The sequence below is a fragment of the Macrobrachium nipponense genome, chromosome 6 (genome assembly GCF_015104395.2).
Source record: "Macrobrachium nipponense isolate FS-2020 chromosome 6, ASM1510439v2, whole genome shotgun sequence".
NCBI lineage: Eukaryota > Metazoa > Arthropoda > Malacostraca > Decapoda > Palaemonidae > Macrobrachium > Macrobrachium nipponense.
In genome coordinates this window covers 127,965,351-127,985,814 of record NC_061108.1, presented here as the reverse complement: position 1 = coordinate 127,985,814, position 20,464 = coordinate 127,965,351, and the positions used below count along the sequence as shown (strand labels likewise).

General features: G+C 49.5%; 1 protein-coding gene across 2 annotated transcripts in view; it reads right to left on the bottom strand.

Moving 5' to 3' along the window:
- Window positions 1-19,704, bottom strand: part of LOC135216169 (guanine nucleotide exchange protein SMCR8-like) — a gene marked incomplete in the record, with an annotated part of 42,931 nt that extends 23,227 nt beyond the window's left edge. The window contains 4 exon segments of one of the 2 annotated variants that reach the window (XM_064251292.1): window positions 7,737-7,935; window positions 16,460-16,623; window positions 17,449-17,579; window positions 19,600-19,704. In XM_064251292.1, the coding sequence (XP_064107362.1) occupies window positions 7,737-7,935; window positions 16,460-16,623; window positions 17,449-17,565 (480 nt within the window). 2 annotated transcript variants of the gene reach the window in all.
- Window positions 19,705-20,464: the final 760 nt, after the last annotated feature.

Here is a 20,464-nt window from a genome sequence, read left to right as displayed (position 1 = left end):
CGGAACAATAATCAATTTTCAGCTAACCAAATTATTCATCTACTTATTGTATATGAATGAATATGGGAAAAAGTTCTAATGAACCCATCAAGTATACAGCACATTGCATTTGAAAATAATTTAGTAAAATATTACTTCGAGGGATAAATGACTAGTAATATGACAATTTGTCGAAAATTGCATTTTTCCTAACTATACAAACCTGAGGTCCTTTAACAATAGGAAGGTAACTAGCGGCAGCTGGGACGGTCGTAAGCTTCGAACAAGGGGAGAAACGGTAGTTAACTGCTTGTCCCGATCGTGCGCGCGCGCGCGCCCGTGAGTGAAGAATCACTTTTGCTTTAGCCCATGCAAAAAGTTGCAGAGTGAGGGGTGGCATGAGGTGGGACTATATGTAAAGGACCTCAGGTTTGTATAGTTAGGAAAAATGCAATTTTCGACAAATTGTCATTTGTTCCGATACGTAATACAAACCCTCGGTCCTTTAACAATAGGAAGACTCACTTCTTGGTGGGAGGAATCTGAGTCTTTTTGGTGAACAGACTGTTGTTCGTCCAACCCTGGAGTGTACCTCCCTGGTCGTAACAAGAGCAAGGGAGGGATCCAAACCATCTGTCCGATTGATCGGGGTGTGCACCGCAGGATCAATGGTCCAAGACCTCTGGGCCAAGTACTAAGAGAGAGGCAAGCGTATCTCTTCGTACCAGCAAGCAAGAACTTGTTCCTGTTGCAAGAGACAATCATAAAATGATGGGTTGTCTCAATTTGGCATCCACTTCCTCCCCCTTGTGGAGGAAGTGGTGGTGATATTTACTCCTATCCCTACTGAAAGGGATAGGATGGTGCTCTATTGAGTAGCTCACCTGCATTCTCGTCCTTACCCAGAGCAGGGTGACGACCGTGTCCCTCTACCCAAAGGTAGAGGGAAGAAAAAGATGGAAGAGGAGCCAGTCCACACTCTCATTCCTCATCCATTCTTACGGTCACACCCCCAGGACCTCGATGCTGTTCATGCCTGCGAGGGTCTGGGTTAACTACACAACGTGTTGAGCAAACCACCACGGTTCCCAAGGAAAAAGATCCAAGGAACTGTGGGCAATATCCTGAAGGTAGAAGGAGGTGCATGCAGGTCCCGGTTGGACCAGGCGCCTGCCTTCATTACCTGCGCCACGGAGAAGTTCTTGCGGAACGCGAGAGAATGATGAAGAGGCGTCCGCAACTCATCCTGGGTGTCGAGTTTCTTCAGACAGCTCCGTCGCACCTTCACAGGACAAAGCCGGCATAGCCTTCGTATCGGAGGCTGTGACGTCCATTAGGGAGGGTATTGTGAAGGACTCGAACCAATCGTCAGTTACCGAAGGGTTCCGAGTCTTCGCTACGAAGATCGGTACGAAATCGAGCGTCACAAATCCCCATCCCTTTGTGCTTGACTTCAAGAGAAGTCATGCAGTTACCTAAGACTAAAAGAAGGGAATAGTCCGTATGCCGACCATCCCTCTTCTCGACTTTGGTTATGTACAGTACTCATACTGACAAGCTATTAAGACGAAGTAATGATTGCTCTGGAACAACCGAACTAAGTCCACGCATAGTTCGTAACTGACTCGGGCGCTCTGACAGCTGCCGACTGACTGGTTCGGAATCAGTAGAGGCAAGTTGTCCAAGCATCCGGGTAAGTCACGTGGACCTTCGCCCTTTAAGAGTTATGCTGATAGAGACCAAACAAATAAAATATTTGTTAGTCACCGATGCCGGACGGCGCGGCGATGATTCTCTTAATGCATAAGCTCAAAAGGCGAAAGTCAATTGCCTTCAAAAGACCGAGGTCCCTGATGGCAAGAAAATCTCATAGACGTTGAATCTCCGCTTAAGGAGAAACAACACTATGTGACGTTGAAGACGAAGGTAGGCAATGAATGCAACCTACGTCTTCCAGCTGAATCGAGAGAAGGAATCTCAAGATTCTAAACCTGTGCTTACAAATGACTGAAAACGCTAACCGCCATTTCATTGCTGTCCGTTGTGCAATGAAAGCGGGGCGTTCTTCAGTAATGAAACACAGGGGAGAGCCGCTTGAAGAACTGCTTCTCATGGGCTGAACGTTGGAAGTAGAGCTGGCAGGTGTGGGAGTAGGCGATGTCCTTTCAATAACATCTGCTAATCCGGGGTGAACAATGAACAATTGTACCACCTCCGAATACAAGATATTTTGAGGACAAACTCAGATTCGCAAAAAATCATTCGCATTATCGGGATACGATGCAGCAAGAGACTATTACAGAATTCTTTTACCGTGCGGTAAACAGAAAGATGAGAGTCGAATAGATATCTCTGTTTAAAATTCTCGCAATACCGAAGACGATGAAATACTAGCGTCTCTCAGCAGTAGATGGTCATTCATGTATGACGAGAATCCCCGTTAATCAGAGACTTAAGTCCGTGATTGTTGGGCAGAGATACGGTTGTTATTCAATCAAAGCAGGTGAGAAAGACATAAACAACCGTCTATCTCAAAGCGGCAGCTGATACTGAAATGCCTCGGGCAATTCAATACGCAGTAGCTGTCGCTGACTCGTCATCCTGAGTTGCCAAGTAATCCTTTCCACGAAGGAATGCGTTCGGCTAGAAACCACGAGCATAAAAAGATATGCTCGAGCAATTATATTTAAGCGAAACGAATTTCGGTAAATATAAAAGCTTAAATGGTGTTGTTGTGACAACACCATAAGTATATAAAATTGAAACTGGAAACTCCTGGGAGGTTGCAGGCAACCCGGGTTGCAGTTCAATTAGAATACTTTTCGTCTAAGTCGCAATCCGTAGAATAACCAGGATATGCGCCTACCCCTCGGAACATTCAACTGCTTAGCAGAATCATGTCGCGAGGTTAATATACGTAGTATATTTGTAGGATTCTGAACAACGATCTCCATCCTAAAAATTCTTTCCTTCAAGAAAACAAAATAAGGATTGGAGATCGACCACCTTCGTTCTCTATTAAAGAGAGTGAAGGAGAAGTCTTCCTCGAAGGAAAGCTTCAATGGTGAACAGAATACTAAGACGATAGTTCCAGCCAAACTGGATATTCCCGTCCGTTCTTCTCATTCCAGGTTGGTCGCCTACTGTGAGATAGTCTTCTTTCAGCAGCAGTCTTCTTCCTAATGCTAGAAATTCCAGGAATTCGAGCATAGGCGAGGTTCCCGATTATCGTGTAACATATCGGGGATTCTCGTCTCGCTCAGGGCTTTGGACCGTGGTCTCGCCTAAGTGTTTTGGTAGATCGTAAGAAACTTCTAACACTCTGAATGCGCTAGAAATTCCGTAGAATTCTAAGCATGTCTGCGAAACCCCCACCGAATTCGTCAAACGATATCGGCTGGTGGTCCTCTCGATTCCCGTAGAAATCGAGAATGGGGCAGGATCCCTCCTCAACGACCGGTGCTTACGTCAGGTAGGAACCGAAGGTCCCCCCTGGTAGCGCAGTCCCCAACGTGGGATCCTACAGAGAAAATCTCTGTAGGATCCTTCCCCTTTCCCTCGTAGCCGTAAGGAGAGAGGGAATGGGGGAGGAATTGGATACTCGCTCGTCTCCTTCCCAGTGGAACTAGCAGTTGGAGAAGAGTAGGAGCAGCCATCGCCTTGCGGCGATGGCCTCTCAGAGTCTGGGAAAACGTATCGTCAGGAGAAAACGTTTTCCCCGAGGAGGGTTACGAACTCTCACTGTAGGTAAGGGTCTGCCGCCACTGTGAACGTCGTCTTGGTGGGGCTGATCGACACCTGACAGGAGAGAGCCGATACCGTCCTCCGCGCTCATTCCAGTCCTCGTCGAGGTCGAAACCTCTCAGGAGGACCGAAGGAAGGTAGTAAATTTAAATGGTGTGTCCCCGAAGACACGTAGAAACGCCGCTGTCGCAGTAGAGGAGGTGGAAGTAGCTTGATCGACCGGCCAGAACTGAGAGAGCCTTCTTGTCCGGAGACGAGAGACTCTGGTTCAAGACAGAATCGGCAAGCTCCGATCGCGGCATACCCACCGTCGGTTTGGGTTTCCCTCTCGGCGCCCCAAAACGACGCGAGCAGAGACATGGGCTCTGCTGGTGGGAGCGGCGATCCTTCCCCCCGGTCGTTGTGCTGACGAATCAGTCCAATAACCTGGGTAAAGTTACTCTGAATCTCGGAAGTTACAGCGTCTTGAGGAGTAGGACCGTCAGTCCCTCCAACAAGAGCAGCTCCCAGGACCCTCCTCCTTCAGAAGAAGGACCAGAACAGATCCCTGACGGTTGCCTCCAATCACTTGCGCGTACGTCCTGGTGGTCCTAAGGACCCAACCTGGCACGTGCGGCGTCGTGACGGGTGGATCGTGAGCGGCGCATCTCTCACGATCACTCCTATATACCTCGCTCTTCCTGGCGTATGCCGAGGAAGTTGAAGGTATCGGAGAGACAGAACTGACGCTACCCCCTCTCCCCCTGACGGTCGCCTCCAATCACTTGCGCGTACGTCCTGGTTGGTCCTAAGACCATACGTGGCACGTGCGGTCGTCGTGACGGGATCGTGAGCGGCGCACCTCTCACGATCACTCCTAGCTACCTCGCTCTTCCCGGTGTAGCCCGAGGAAGTTGAAGGTAGTGGAGAGACAGACCTGACGCTCCCCCCCCCCCCCTGCTCGCTGGCAGGACCAGCGTACGTGGGGGGCTGCAGCCGATCACCAACCCGCGCGGTGGGGATCGATCTGCAGGCCTGGCCGTGCCGCTCACCTGTGGCGAGCGGCTCGACTGAGCACGTCGCCACCCCGGTCCCGTGCGTCAGACGAGCTGCTGCTGGTCACCGTATTCGCCCGGTCCCTGTGGGAGCGGCGGTTCAGGTTGACCTGCAGAGCTCGCTTTCGCCGTGAGACCGGGTGAGCGTCCTCGCGGCACGTCAAAAACCGCTGGTACCAGCCGAGGCTGGGTACCGTCGGGTCGAGGGGACCTGGGGGACCTCTTCCCAGCCTTAAACCGTGGCCGGTCAGAGACCGTCACGTCCACCCGAGAGGTACCGGCTGGTCGCTGCGAGAGCGGCCGCTGGCCTGGCGAGAGTCACCTGAGCGGCTCTCGACAGTCTTCTGCTCCGTGCCTCGGTCATGACGCTGAGCGAACTCAGGCGTCTTAACTTTGGCTGCACGGTCACCAAAGGAGATCGTACACTCGGAACTTCTCGCGGACGAGAAACCGAGCCGGTACCTGGCTTAGCAGCAGAGCTGCCAAGACCAGGCGAGGGTGTACCAGCGGTAGCCAGCACACCCTTGGTCCCCGTCTTCTTCTTCTTCTCAGAAGGGGAGCGGGCCCCGTTCCCGAAGGAACAGGAGGACAGCAGAAGAACCCCTCCCGTCACACCGGAATGTGACGAGCCCTTCGAATGTTCCCGAAGGAGTCTTCTTAGGGGGAATAACAAAACCCGGTTACCAGCTGGTCGCTGCGAGAGCGGCCGCTGGCCTGGCGAGAGTCACCTGAGCGGTTCTCGCCAGTTCCTTCTGCTCCGTGCCGTGGTCTTGGCGCCGAGTCGAACTCTGGCGCCGAAACTTTGGCTGCACGGTCTCCCGAGGGAGAGCGTACACTCGGGATCTCCCGCGCACGAGAGACCGAGCCGGAACCTGGCGTAGCGGCATCGCCGCTAGCACCAGGCGAGGAAGTACCAGAGCTAACCGATACTCCTCTGGTCCCCGTCTATCTCTTCCTTACGGAAGGGGAGACGGGCCCCGCTCCCGAAGGAGCAGGAGGACCAGCAGAAGGACCCCCCCTTCCCACCGAGGTGGGACGGGCCCTTAGAAGTTCCCGAAGGAGACTTCTTAGGGGGGGGGGGAGGCAGCCTTCTTCTTCTTCGGCTTATGGGCCTTAGAAGTTCGAAGGGGAAGAGGCAGCAACCAGACGAAGACGAAGATGACACCTTCCTCTTCTTCGTCAGCTCACGCAGGACAGTCGTCAGGTCCTCCATCCAGGCCGGAGTCGGGCCTATTGCCGAAGCAACACGGCCCGACTGCACCTGTCCGGAAGGACCTGGGACTGGGGAAGACACACCATGGGCAGGACCAGCATGGACAGGCGCAGGAACCAGGAGCGACAGGAACAGCAACCAGCTCAGGACGGCAGGCAGGAACAGCGGCAGCGGTAAACACAGAAGGGACAGCCAAGCCAGTAGCGGGAACCACATCAGCGACAGGTACGGCAGGCCCAGCCATCGCCTCGTAGAATCATCGGCAGGCCAGCGTGGTACTGGCGGCCGGTCCAGGGGCGAGCTGCTGGAACAGCGGAAGTCTGGGGCAGGCAACACGAAGAAAACACAGGCGGCGGCGGCATACCCCTCCTCGGTACGGCGGCGACCGGCCCTAGAAGCGGCAGACGGCGTCACCGACACAGCATGGGGAGTGTAGACCAGCGGGGGGAGCAGCATAAGCGGCCGTGAAGGTTGTAGTGGAGACCACTCCAAGGTCACCGCCCCAGACCTCGCTAGACTCTGCAGCAGATCGTGGATGCTAGGCACGCCCTGCAGCCGCAGTGGTCCATACCTGTCAGGTCGTCTCCACGGATGTAGCACCTGCGGTAGCACAGACAGATTAGTAAGAGGGGTTCCCTCACGCACGGGGGGGGGAGACATGCCCACCCCGAACGGCAAGGAAGACCACAAACCAAAAACAAAAATACGAGGAAGCTGAGCAGGGGGGGGCAGGAAAGAAGACGAAGAATCGGATACCAAGGGAAGTCGCGGGAGAGCTTTCCGACGACTTCCTGGCAGACCTTCGCTTCCCCTACCCCCGCACAGCAGTGAAAAGTAATATGATTTTATGAAACAGAATACTGCACTTGCGATTCACTTCATAGAACTTAAAGAGGGAAAAATCAATTCCCGGTAAGAGCGGAAACTGATCCATAATAAATATGATGCTATCATAAATATATATGAAAATGAACAATACTGCACTTGCTATTTTCACTTTCACAGCAATAAATCGTAAGGATTAATTCCCGGGTAAGAGCGGAAATTGATCCAAAATTAAATTTGATGCAATTAATAAATGAAAATGAAAAGAAAACTGCATTGCGAATCCACTTTCATTGCATTCTATTCATACAAAATAAGAGGCTCTTGCCGAGCGCAATCAAGCTCTCGGCAACGAACGCACAGGGCAAAAATATAATGAAAAAGAGTACTTACATCTTTCAATTACACACTTTCGCCCAAAATACAGACTCGGCGCGAGTGCGCCCGGCCCTCGGCACCGAGACATAATTCAAGGGTTCAATTCATGAAAAGAGCGGAAATCGCCGTCTCTACGGCGATAGCTCCATGTTGATTCATAATTAAGTAATGAAAATGAAAACAGTGTACTTACAGTTTCATTTTCAAGTCAAACCAACCATTAGTAGAAAACACAATATAAACAAAGCATACGACGATGAAGCGGGCAGAGAGCGATGACGAACACGTCCTTCACACCCGCGGCCGAAAGCAAAAGTGATTCTTCACCTCTCGGGCGCGCGCACGATCGGACAAGCAGTTAACTACCGTTCTCCCCTTGTTCGAAGCTTACGACCGTCCCAGCTGCCGCTAGTTACCTTCCTATTGTTAAAGGACCGAGGGTTTGTATTACGTATCGGAACAATTGTTGTTTTTAACTGTAAAAAATAATCAAGGTACACAAATAGCCCTCACAAGTACCCATATTACTGTATTGAGCATATCTAAAATCCCCTGCTACTTACTGTCGTAAACTGTTGTCTTAACTGTGAAAAATATTTAAGAAGTTTCCTGGAGTCTGTAGTGATATATGAGAGGCACATTGGACGTACAAAACCTCTAGCCCGCACATCATACAGGGTAAAATAATGCACATACACATGAATACCGGGTTCAATGTCTTGCTGTACCATCTGTGTATCTGCACACACACGAAACTCACCACTGAAAGTTAATTACCTTAGTTAGCAACTCACAAAATGAAAAATGATAGTTTCTTATACTATCGTGAGTTTTAATTTGAAATTAAAAGATAATATAAGTGCTTGTACATAATTATAAATGTCCCATAATCAGTCAATCAATCTCCTTTCACACTTGCTTAATCTATTGTCTCTTCTCTCTTACTTTGAGGGATATAAGAAAGCTTTAAATGTAGACAAATACAAAAACACAAATGTAGTAAGAATGAGAAATCAGATATAATGTGTGCATTTCAAATTTCAAAACTGAATGAAATGTATGTAAAAATTAGGAGAAGGGGAAGGATAACAAAATGCTCAATTAACCTACCTGAGTGACTGATGAAAGAGAACATTTTCAGTATACTGTAGATGAATGTCACTGCATGCCAAGAAATTTAATGTGCTTCATGTAAGAATCCAAGTAACTTTGAAGTTTTGTAAATTTGTATCCTTGATCATGCAATTCAGAGGATGGACATGATGAACACAATTATTTTGTCAAGGAATTCCCTGCTTTTTGGAAAATGAGTGTTTTGGTGCAAAAACTAGCTAAACACTATACGTAGTATCAAAAACTATGAAGGAAAAATGAATCGGAATTAATATTATATTTATACGTATTTGTTTTTCACATTATTAACTCTGATGATTTATTATATGTTCTTAGTTTTTAATACTGGTGTAATATGACAATTTGTCCAAAATTGCATTTTTCCTAACTATACAAACCTGAGGTCCTTTTACAATAGGAAGGTACTAGCGGCAGCTGGATAGGTCGTAAGCTTTCGAACAAGGGGTTCGGTAGTTAACTGCTTGTCCGACAGGCGCGCGCGCGCGACTGGGAGGTAAACAAATCACTTTTGCTTTTGGCCCAAGCAAAAACTGCAGAGTGAGGGGTGGCATGAGGTGGGGCTATGTGTAAAAGGACCTCAGGTTTGTATAGTTAGGAAAAATGCAATTTTGGACAAATTGTCATTTGTTCCGACACGGCATACAAACCTTCGGTCCTTTTACAATAGGAAGACTCACTTCTTGGTGGGAGGAATCTGAGTCTTTTGTGAACAGACTGGTGTTCGCCCAACCTTGGAAGCCTCCCTGGTCGTAAGAGCGAGGGAGGATCCAACGCTCTGTCCGATTGATCGGGGTGTGCACCGCAGGATCAATGGTCAGACCTCTGGACCGAGTACTAAGAGAGAGGCAAGCGTATCTCTTCGTACCAGCAATGTAAGAACTTGTTCCTGTACAGGAGCAAATATAAAGTCATGGGTTTGACTCTTGTAGGCATCCACTTTCCCCCCTTGTAGAAGGAAGTGGTGGATATTCTGCTCCTATCCCTAGTGAAAGGGATAGGATGGGGCTCTGTCATATAGCTCACTGCATCTCGTCCTCATCCAGCGTAGTGACGACCGTGGCCCTCTGCCCACAGTAGAGGAGGAGGAAAAGACGGGAAGAGGGAGCCAGTCACTCACTCATTCACACATCCATCCACACAGTCACACCAGGACTCGATGCTGTTTCAGCCTGCGAGGGTCCTGGTTAGCTACACAACTTGTTGAGCAGCCACCACGGGTCCCGGAAAAGGTATCCAAGGACCTGTGGGCAATATCCCGAAGGTAGAAGGAGACGTAAAGGTAGTCTGGTTAGACCAGATCCCTGCCTTCAGGACCTGCGCCACGGAGAAGTTCTTACGAAACGCCAACGAGGGGCCAATACTTCTGAACTTCGTGAGCTCTCGGACGGGAGGGCGTACGGATGTCGTCACTACCATCAGCTTCATACGCCCTCCTGATGACCTCACGCAGCCAGAATGAAAGAGTGTTCTTGGATACTTCTTTCTTGGTGACCCCGGTGCTAACGAAGAGGCGTCGACACTCAGGCCTGAGGTGTCGAGTTCTCTTCAGATAGCGCCGTAGCGCCCTCACAGGACAAAGCAGCATCTCATCCGCATCATTATCGGTGAAGTCCATTAGGGAGGAATCGTGAATGACTCGAACCTGTCGTCAGGGATCGACGGTTTTCTGAGTCTTCGCAACGAAGTTCGGGACGAAATCGAGCGTCACGGATCCCCATCCCCTGGAGTGTCGTACATCATAGGAAAGACCATGAAGTTCCCCTACTCTCTTCGCCGATGCCAGGGCCAGCAAGAAGAGGGTCTTGAGGGTCAGATCCCTGTCTGACGACTCTCGGAGTGGCTCGAACGGCGTTCGAGTCAGACTCCTAAGTACGAGAGTCACATCCCACGCATGGGGGCCTGAGTTCCCTGGGTGGGCAAGACCTTTCGAAGCTCCTCATAAGCAAGAGATCTCGAACGAGTTCGAGATGTCCAATCCCCTCAGTTTCAGGACGAGCGCCAAGGCGGCTCTGTATCCTTTGACTGTGGGGACTGAGAGGAGCGTTCTCTCGGCGAAGAAAAACGAGGAAATCCGCTACCTGCTGAAGATGGCTCTGAGAGGAGATAGACCCCGTCTACGACACCAACCACAGAATACGGCCCACTTCCCCTGGTACACAGCTGCAGAGGACTGACGGACGTTTCCAGCCATCTCTGTTGCTGCGCTACGAGAAAAGCCTCTCGTTCGCAAGAGATGGTGGATAACAGCCAGCCGTGAAGACGTAGGGACTGGACTGCTCGCGTGTACGCTCGACGTGTGGCTGGGCGAGAAGGTTGTGCCAAGGGGAATCTCTCTCGGTTCTCCTGCGAGAAGAGCCAGCAGGTCCGGATACCAAATGGCCTGTGGCCATTTGGGAGCCACCAGGATCATCCTGAGATTCGGGGTGACCAGTGCTCGACTGATAACCCTTGCGAATCAGGCTGAACGGGGGAAAGGCATAGACGAAGAGGTTGTCCCACGGGTGTTGAAGAGCGTCCTCTGCAGCTGCCATGGGTCCGGCACGGCCGAGAAGAACACCTGGAGCTTCCTTTTGTTGTGCCGGGTGGCGAACAGATCCACGACTGGTCGCAGGTCGAAGAGCCCTTTACGCCACGTCCTGGTGTAGAGACCATTCGGTCCCTATCACTTGATCCCGGACCGGCTGAGCGTGTCTGCTACTACGTTCCTCTTCCCTGGAATGTAGCGTGCCGACAGCTCTATTGAGTGTGCCTCGCCCACTCGTGCACCTGCCGAGTCAACTGGTACAACGGGAGAGACACTAGGCCCCCCACCCTGTTTGTTGACGTAGGCCACCACCGTGGTGTTGTCGCACATCAACACCACTGAGTGTCCCATCAGGCGGTCCTGGAACTCTTGGAGAGCGAGGAACGCTGCCTTGAGTTCCAGTACATTGATGTGAAGGTGCTTGTCGTTCTCGTCCCACACTCCTGAAGTCAGCAACTCCTCCAGGTGTGCGCCCCATCCCGCCCTCGGTCGATGCGTCTGAGAACAGCTGCATGTCCCGGGGGGGATTGCGCAGAGGCACTCCTCTTAAGAGGTTCCTGTCGTCCAGCCACCAGGCTAGGTCCTGCCTCACATCCTGTGTCAGTGACACTGGAAAGCTTGGGGATCCGTCGCCTGTGACCAACTCTCCTTTAGTCTCCACTGAAGAGACCGCAGGTGAAGACGCCCGTGAGGGACTAACTTCTCGAGTGACGACAGGTGTCCGATCACGACTTGCCATCGCTGAGCTACCTGTTCCTGCCGAGACAGGAACTGGTTGGCTGCCTCCCTGAATCTGCTGATCCGCGAGATCCTGCGGGGAAGACTCGCCCTGCTACCGTGTCGATCAGCATACCCAGGTACTTCATCCTCTGCTTGGGCTCGAGATCGGACTTTTCGAAGTTCACAACGATCCCAGATCGCGACAGAACTCGAGCAGTCCGATCCCTGTCCTGTAGCAACTGCGAGCGGGAGCTCGCCAGGACTAACCAATCGTCGAGATACCTCATCAGACGTATCCCGTGCGAATGGGCCCAAGCAGACACACCAGTGAACACTCGTCGTTGAACACCTGTGGGGCGGTTGAGAGACCGAAGCAAAGTGCCCTGAACTGGTACACCGTCCCGTCGAGGATGAAGCGGAGGTACTTTCTGGAGGACTGATGAATGGGTATTTGGAAATACGCATCCTTCCAAGTCCACTGAAAGCATGAAATCGTTCTCCCTGATGGAGTCGAGCACTGAACGTGCCGTCTCCATCGTGAACCGGGTCTGGCGAACAAACCGGTTCAGGGGAGAGAGATCTATCACCGGGCGCCAGCCTCCCGCCCGTAGACTTTTCCACCAGGAAGAGTCGACTGTAAAAGCCCGGTGACTGATCCGTGACGATTTCTACAGCTCTCTTGCTCAGCATGGTCTTGATCTCCTGTCTCAATGCTACGTCCTTCGATGACCCTGGAACGTACGACTGCTGTTGGACCGGGTTGGAGGTGAGGGGTGGCCGAGATTCGAAGGGTAATAGATATCCCTCCCGAAGGACATCTACAATCCAGGTCTCGGCGCCGTAGCGCTGCCAAGTTGCCCAATGGCTGGCCAGGCACCCCCCCCACCTTCCGGCAGCAGGTGAGGGGGGAACGCCGTCCCTAGCGTTTCCCCCCTTTCTTCGACTTCTTCCCAGAGCCTCCACGGGAGGAGGAGGTGGGAGGAGGGCTGGTTACGGCTCCCCTTGGTAGAAGTCGAAGAAGACAGAGTCTTTCCCGGGGCTTCGACGCAGCTACCGTCTTAGCCACCGAGGAAGCGCTAGCCGAGCTCTTAGACTTGGCCGCAGTCCGAGGCTGCCCAGAAGCCTTCGAGACTGCCTGGTGAACCAGACGGTCACTGTCGTCAGTGCGCCGTCTGTCCACCGCAGCGTCCACCATCTCTCCTGGGAAGAGAGGACGTGGAAACTCCGTAAAGGTCCGTTGCGAAGTCCCAACGCCGCTTCACGCCCGGCGCCCTGGAAACCCGAGTAAGGACAGCGTCCCTTCGTCGGAGAACCAGGTTGGCCCACAGGTTCACCGTCTGGTGGGCAAGGAGGAGATGGCTCTTCCTCCAGACTGGCAAAAGTCTCCTGAAGGCCGAGTCCTCTTCGGAGAAAATTCCCCCGGAGTTTGGCTGCGACCTTAGATACTGTGAGGGACCACAGATCTAGCCAGGACGACAGGCCTGAAAGCTGCCATGGCGGTAGATTCCAGGCCGAGTGCCTCTTGCTGCGAGAACCACAGGTTCTCGGACAGGAGCTTGCTGCAGAGACACACCCGGAGTCAGCCTGGCTAAACTCCGGGTTCACCTGTTGGGCGGCATCGGGTCTTCAGATGGCACGTAAAAACGCCGCTGTCGCAGCAGAGGAGGTGGAAGCAGCTTGCTCGACCTGCCAGACTTGAGCGAACCGTCTTGTCCGGAGACAAGCGATTCAACCTGGTCCAGCACCGAGTCCGCAAGCTCAGAACGCGGCAAACCCACCGTCGGTCTGGGTTCCCTCTTCGGGTGCCCCAGAACGACTCGAGCCAGGACGTGGGCTCGGATGGTGGGAGCGGCGATCCTTCCGCGAGGTTCGTTGTGCTGACGAATCAGCGCAATAACCTCGGCAAAGTTCCTCTGATCTCAGGAGTGACTGCGTCCTGCGGAGTCGGACCGTCCAGTCCCTCAAACAGGAGCATCTCCCGAGACCCTCCTCCCCTCAACGGGGAGGAACAGCGACAGACCCCTCTCGGTCTCCTCCAACCACCTGTGCGTACGACCGGCTGGCCCGAGAACCGTGCCTGGTACGTACGACGACGTGGTGGGATCCTGAGGGGCGCACCCCTCACGATCACTCCTCAATACCTCGCCCCTCCCGGTGTAACCCGAGGAGGTTGAAGGTATGGGAGAGGCAGACCTGACGCTCCCTCCTCGCTCGCTGGCAGAACCAGCGGGTTTGGTTTGGAAGACTGCAGGCGATCGCCAACCCGCGGGGTGGCGATCGAGCTGCAGACCTAGTCGAGCCGTCTCGCTGTGGAGAACGGCTGGACCGAGAACAGCGGCCCCGGTCTCGTGTGTCAGAGGAGCTGGTGCTGGTCGCCGTACCCGATCGCTCTCTGTGAGAGTGACGGTCAGGCGACCGGCGAGCTCCACTGTCACGGTGAGATCGGTGCGTATCCTCATGGTGCGTCAGTTCGCTGGTACCAGCCGTGGCTGGTGCCGGCGAACGGGGGGACCTCTTCCCAGCCTCAGCCCGTGGCCGGTCATGGACCGTCACGTCCCGCGCCCGGGTAGCCAGCTGCTCGCCGCGAGAGCGAGAGCTGGTCTGGTGAGAGTCGCGGTGAGCGGCTGTCACCAGTCTTCCGCTCCGTGCCGTGAACCTGACGCTGAGCGGACTCAGAGGTCTGGTTCTTGGCTGTACGGCCGCTGTTAGGCGACCGTACACTCGGTACCTCTCGCGAACGAGAGGCCGAGACGGACCCTGCTGCTGTGGCCGAACCACTGACAGCAGGTGAGGAAGTGTCGGTGTTAGCCGGCACTCCTCTGGTCCCCGTAGTCTTCTTCCTTGCGGAAGAAGAGACGGGTCCTGCCCCCGAAGGAGCAGGGTGACCAGCGGAAGAACCCCCCGTCTCACCAGAGCGAGACGGGCCCTTAGAAGTTCCCGAAGGAGACTTCTTTGAGGGGGGGGGAGGCGACCTTCTTCTTCTTCGGCGGGGGAGCCTTAGAAGAAGAAGGGGAAGAGGCGGCAGACGACGACGACGACGAAGAAGACGATGAAGACGACGACGACACCTTCCTCCTCTTCTTCTTCTTCTTCGTCAACCTCCTCAGGACCGACGTCAGATCTGTCATCCAGAGCGGAGCCGGGGCTGCTGTTGCCGAAGCAACAGGGCCCGGACGCACCTGTCCGAACAGATCAGCATCGGGAGCAGCGGCGCCAGGAACAGGAACAACATCAGCAGGTGCAGGCATCACAGGAACGGCAGAAGAGACAGCAGGAGCAGGTACAGGAACGGCAGCAGTGGTCAACGTCACGTCCGTGGACAGCAGCTGGGCAGGTACGGCAGGTACGGCAGACTGTGTAGGCGGTCCAGATGGGCGGACCAGCGGCACAGACATCCTAGGTACCGGTGGGAGGTCCAGGGGCGAGCTCTTCGGGCACACGAAGTCCGGTCGCGGCAGCACGGCAAACCCAGGTGGCGGCATCACACTCCCCCGAGGTACGGCGACTGGCCCCTGCACCGATGTAGTGGGTGTCACAGAGACCGCGTGCGGGGTGTACACCAGGTGAGGAGGTGAAGCGTAGCCGGGTGTTGTAAGGGTCGTGGTGGTGGTCGTGACCGTAGCATGGGTGACCGCCACGGAGCCAGCGAGATGGTAGAGCAGCCCCGCCCCTGGACACTCGGCACGCCCTGCAGCCCCAACGATGCCCACACCTGTCCGAGGTCATCCTTCGCGGCAACCGCACCTGAGGAGGCAAAAGTCGGGTGATTAGGGGGATCCTCTACCCGTTCGCGCGAAGACGAACGGATAGAGGACCCAGAGTACAACTCGACGTCAGGGTATCTAGCGCCCTCCTCCACACTCGACAAGTCAGGAGAGGAGAAGGACCTAGAAACCCCCCCCGAAGGGGAAGGCGCGATACGTGGAAGTTGAGCGGGCGGCAGGAAAGAAGACGAAGTGTCCGTCACCAAAGGAGTCGCGGGAGAGCTTTCCGACGACTCCTTTGCAGGCCTTCGCTTCTTCCTGCCCTCATACAAAGTCCACTGCGCCTCCGACCAATTATTGCAAACATCACATGGCTCGGCTCGAGTGCATTCGCGCCCCCGACACCGAGCACACAAAATATGAGGGTCTATCTCCGGGAAAGAGCGGAACTTCCCGCATTTACGCCCTTCGGTACCCGGGCATAGTCTCCGTGGGGTAGCGAGGCGAGGAGATTCCATCATTAATCAAAAACACTTCAAATATTATGAAAAGAGAGAAATGATTGTACTTACAATGAATTCTTTCATACACAAACACAACCATATACTCAAGAAAGCAAACGACGAGAAGCGGGCAGAGAGCGTCGAACACACACGTCCACTCGCTGTGAGGCCGAAAGCAAAAGTGGTTTGTTTACCTCCCAGTCGCGCGCGCGCGCCTGTCGGACAAGCAGTTAACTACCGAACCCCTTGTTCGAAAGCTTACGACCTATCCAGCTGCCGCTAGTACCTTCCTATTGTAAAAGGACCGAAGGTTTGTATGCCGTGTCGGAACAATATCCTTTTTTTTTTATTTAGCAAAACATTCCTTCACTATAGAGGAGGGAGTTTCTACACAAAAACAGAGTTGTTCATCTTCTGCTTTGTATAATCGAGGATAAAAATTTACAGCCTTCAAATTTATGCACACATACTGTACTGAAAATTACCTCATTCATCCTTGACAGCTACTCAGATAATCAAGTATTCTGTTTTACTTTCTCTTCTCAGTTTTACATGCATTTCATACATTTTGGATGCATGAAATACACACAATATGTTGATTTCTTTTCCTTACAACTGTACCTTTCTGTTTTTGAATTGGTTTATATTCAAATATACGAGACTATAAAATAAATATAAAATAAATATGTTCAAGATCAAACCTTGTGTTGAGATAATCTGTAGACATAACTTTAACAACAAAATCATTCAGGTCCACGTGCGCTGATGGAATGCTTGGAATTGTCACCAAAGGCATTGGGCCTTCAATTTCTGAGAACTCTGCCATCAAAATAATATCTTCCTTGGATGGAGATGTATTCAAAGGCTGGGGAACAACAAATATGAAATATCATTACAACCAATTGACACAAATCCTCTAAAAAAAGAAAAGCTACTTAGAGCACTACATATACAGTACCCATATGGTACTTAATTGTACACCATAGTTTTATTTTTCTATTTAAAAAGCTCTGAGCCTTCAGAGAAAAAAATTAAAGATTCTTTGCTAGTTAAGTAGAAATTAGGCTGTAAACTTACATAGCAATATTATTCTGTCTGCAGTCCAATCATTGACATTTATAACTTGAAAAAACTATCAGAGTTAACCTTACTTGGGTTCTTATAGTAAATAAAGTACATATATGTGGTACTTCAAAAGTACTTGAATGTTATACACTCAAAATTAAAAAATACCATTAAAGATATGATTAAAGTTTGACTTTTAAAGTTCTGTACTCAACTATATTTGCATTCTTGTTTTCTATAGTCAAATGAATCTGTATTTTTGGTGGTCTGTTTTTTTAATTAAATTATCTATTACCCTTTATGAGATGAATAATGAAACATGCCACTAATACATATTAGATAACAATGCAACGACAAACATTTTGTGAGCTGTTTAAAGAAAATTTATTTGAAAGGTGACAATACACAAGAATGGAAGTTAACGTTATCCATCTTCTTATCTTAGATGAATGAGCTATGTATTTAACATTACCTTTCTTCTTATCCTACCTTCTACTTAAAAGCTAGAGATGAGAAGAGGGCTCTAGCTTTAAGGGTTCCCTCTCAGTATTACTTGTCTCACCTACACTTTAATCCCTTTGTGATCCCCAGACACCAACTCCATCCTTACTCTCTGATTACTAACCCTGAAAGTTTCCGTTCTTATTGACGACCTTATGTCCAGTTCTGATGGAAGGTTTAGAAACCCTGTTGTATATGCAGAGCTGGGCACAAACTGGGAATCTGTTCTCCACCCCGCCATAATGCAAAAGTTTTCTGTAAAATAATTGAACTTTCATTAGAAAATTAGAAAATGTTCAAGGTGCAAAAGCACTTTTAGAAAGTTTATCGTGAAAAAATTCATACATTTTTCAAAAAAAATGGCAAAAGTATAAGTCAGCACATGACAGTAAAATAAGATAAAGTAACTGGAAGTGAGGTAATTTGAAGTTACTTGTAAAAGCAGAGGAAATACCACATAACCATATAAAAACAAAATGAAATGTTAAAAAAATTTTGATGAAAACAAGAACATTTATTTTTTATACAAATCCATCAGTTTACATGAACCTATATGTGCAGTTTGCATTCTATGGGGCACATCATATAATAAAGAAGTAAAACAAACCCCGATCAAGGGATCATCAGTCACTTAATTACAATGCCTGAACTTTCCACAAGGTTAGAGGGACCAGGAAGAGACCCCTCTGTTGTAAACTACTGGGTCATTACCTAATTTGTTTTAAAACACACATCCCATACGTTTACATGAGCCTGAATAGATATTCATAGCGGTAGGATTCTTGTACATGGCAAATTTTTGCAGTTAGTATGTTTAAGAGGTGAACTGCTCACTGAATGTGACCAGGAAACAGAGGTTCTTAAGGCTAACATGGATTGCATAGTCGGCCTCGTCCTCTGTTAGTAACACCACGGTATGTCATGGGTAAGCAATGTTTAAGAGTACGTACACTTAACCTTAAGGTTTTCATACAACATATCCACATGTTCTTCTCTCATGCCCATAGCAAGATCTGTATTGACTGGTGACACATTTCCTGAGGTCTGGTCACTAACCCTTGCTCCTCAAGTAAGCTGTGTTAATGGAATGGTCTAACATGACTTCAACTCAGTTCCTTAAAAGTAAGGAGTGAAATTTACTTTTCATGACCTGACTAGGCCAAAATTTTCATTTTAGAAATATACTAGGCCTATGACACTTAGGCTATTGTGCTCTAGCCATTATCTAAAGAATTCTGGCAACTACTTCTGGAATACTGTTCAAATGATAAACACAAACATGGAAAATTTTTTAGTACATTTCGCTAAATGCATATAAATGACAGAAAGTATTCTGCCTGTACTACAATAGAATGAGAATAGAATACAATAGCATACAGAATTTAGGGCAAAGGCTAAGCACTGGGACCTATGAGGTTATTCAGCGCTGAAATGGGAATTGACAGCAAAAAGGTTTAAAAGGTGTAGCAGAAGGATAACTTTGTAGTTGATCTAGGAATCAATTGTTAGGAATGGTTGGAAAATAGAAAGAATATGAAAGGAGGTCAGTAAAAGAAATTAAAGGGGTTGCAGCTGGAGGCCAAAGGAACACTGCAAGGAACCTTAAGCAATGCCTAAAGCGCACTGACAGCGATAGCCCCCTACGGAGCACATGATAAAATGAGCAATCATCTAGTGCCGTTACTGACACCATGGATCAACAGATAGCCATATAAATCTTCTGCATTTCTGCATGACATCTCTGTAACTCAATTAGTTTGTGATTTTTCTTTATGAAAGTTCTCTACATTATCGACCAGGACTCTTTCTTTCATTTTGTTTGCTGCATAGAAATTATATAAAGCAATCTTTGGATATTATTTAAAGTATTCTCTGTCTTCATGAAGGTAACCTAGATTTACCATATTGGCTATTAACACAAAAACTTCGTTTCCTTCCTTACAAAATATGATTCAATTCAAACAACGCATATCTTAGGATAGGCTATTAACGCAAAACCTCTCTATTTAACATATTTAAATTCAAACAAAGCAACTAGTACTGTATCAAAGTAGCTTATTCTTGTATTATCCATGGAATTGTGTTTACATTCTTCATTGGGATATAACTAGCTTAACCTAAGCTTAGTTTAGCCTGACCCTATGCTAAAGTTGACCTACGACCACTAAGATAACATACATTTTTATATAGTAGTAAATCTCTTCAGCTTGGCATCCAATCACCTTCATTCAGAGTGCTACTGACTTTCACACACATTCGTCCCTCAATGACTTACATTTTCATATATAAGCTACTGACAACTGGAGACGCCGAATAAATACAAAAAACGCCCTTCACTCCGTCATGATCAGCTGACACTTAAGTACCTGGTGTCGGAAGACTTGCCGCCTTTCTCTTGAGAACTGCGTCATGTTTCTCAGTTAATCAAAATCCCTTCTTTTACCTTCATCTTTTATTTTCCTTGGTATTCAGTTTAGTGTTGTGATCGCCCAAAATAAAATACGTGGATTAATTCTCGATGGACAGCTAATAAAAGGTTAGTAGTATGTGGAAAATTATTGCAAAAATATTACACAGGACAACAATGAATACGGATTAGTTTCTCTTGGACTTGCATAAGCATCTTTGCAATCGTTGCTTTTGTGCGCGCGTTATATAAGTATCTTTGAAATCGCTGCCTTTGCATGTTTGTGTGCATGTATTTATATGTTTATGGCAGAATAACACTATATTATGCAAAGGCAGTAATATTAATGCAGCATGCTTCAAGAGCTATTGTCAGCCAACCAAACACAATCTACTTCTAACAATTTCAAACTAAGATTTCGAAAGGCATGATACTCAATGCATCTGTGTTTATATGACCAATGTTGTGTGTGTACAGTGCAGTTTATCAGTAAACTAGCAACAAAATATACGTCCAGATTACCTCTAGCGTAGAGCAGTGCACATTGCAACTACATCTCTCTGATTCCCCGCTATAGCGTTAATATAAACCGTTTTTTTTATGCACACACTACACTTGATATACAACTGTACTGTGAGCCTGCACATACTGTATTATATACAGAGACCAATTTATCATATAATACTAAATAAAATACATAATCAGCCCTCTATTTCGGATTCATCAATAAACC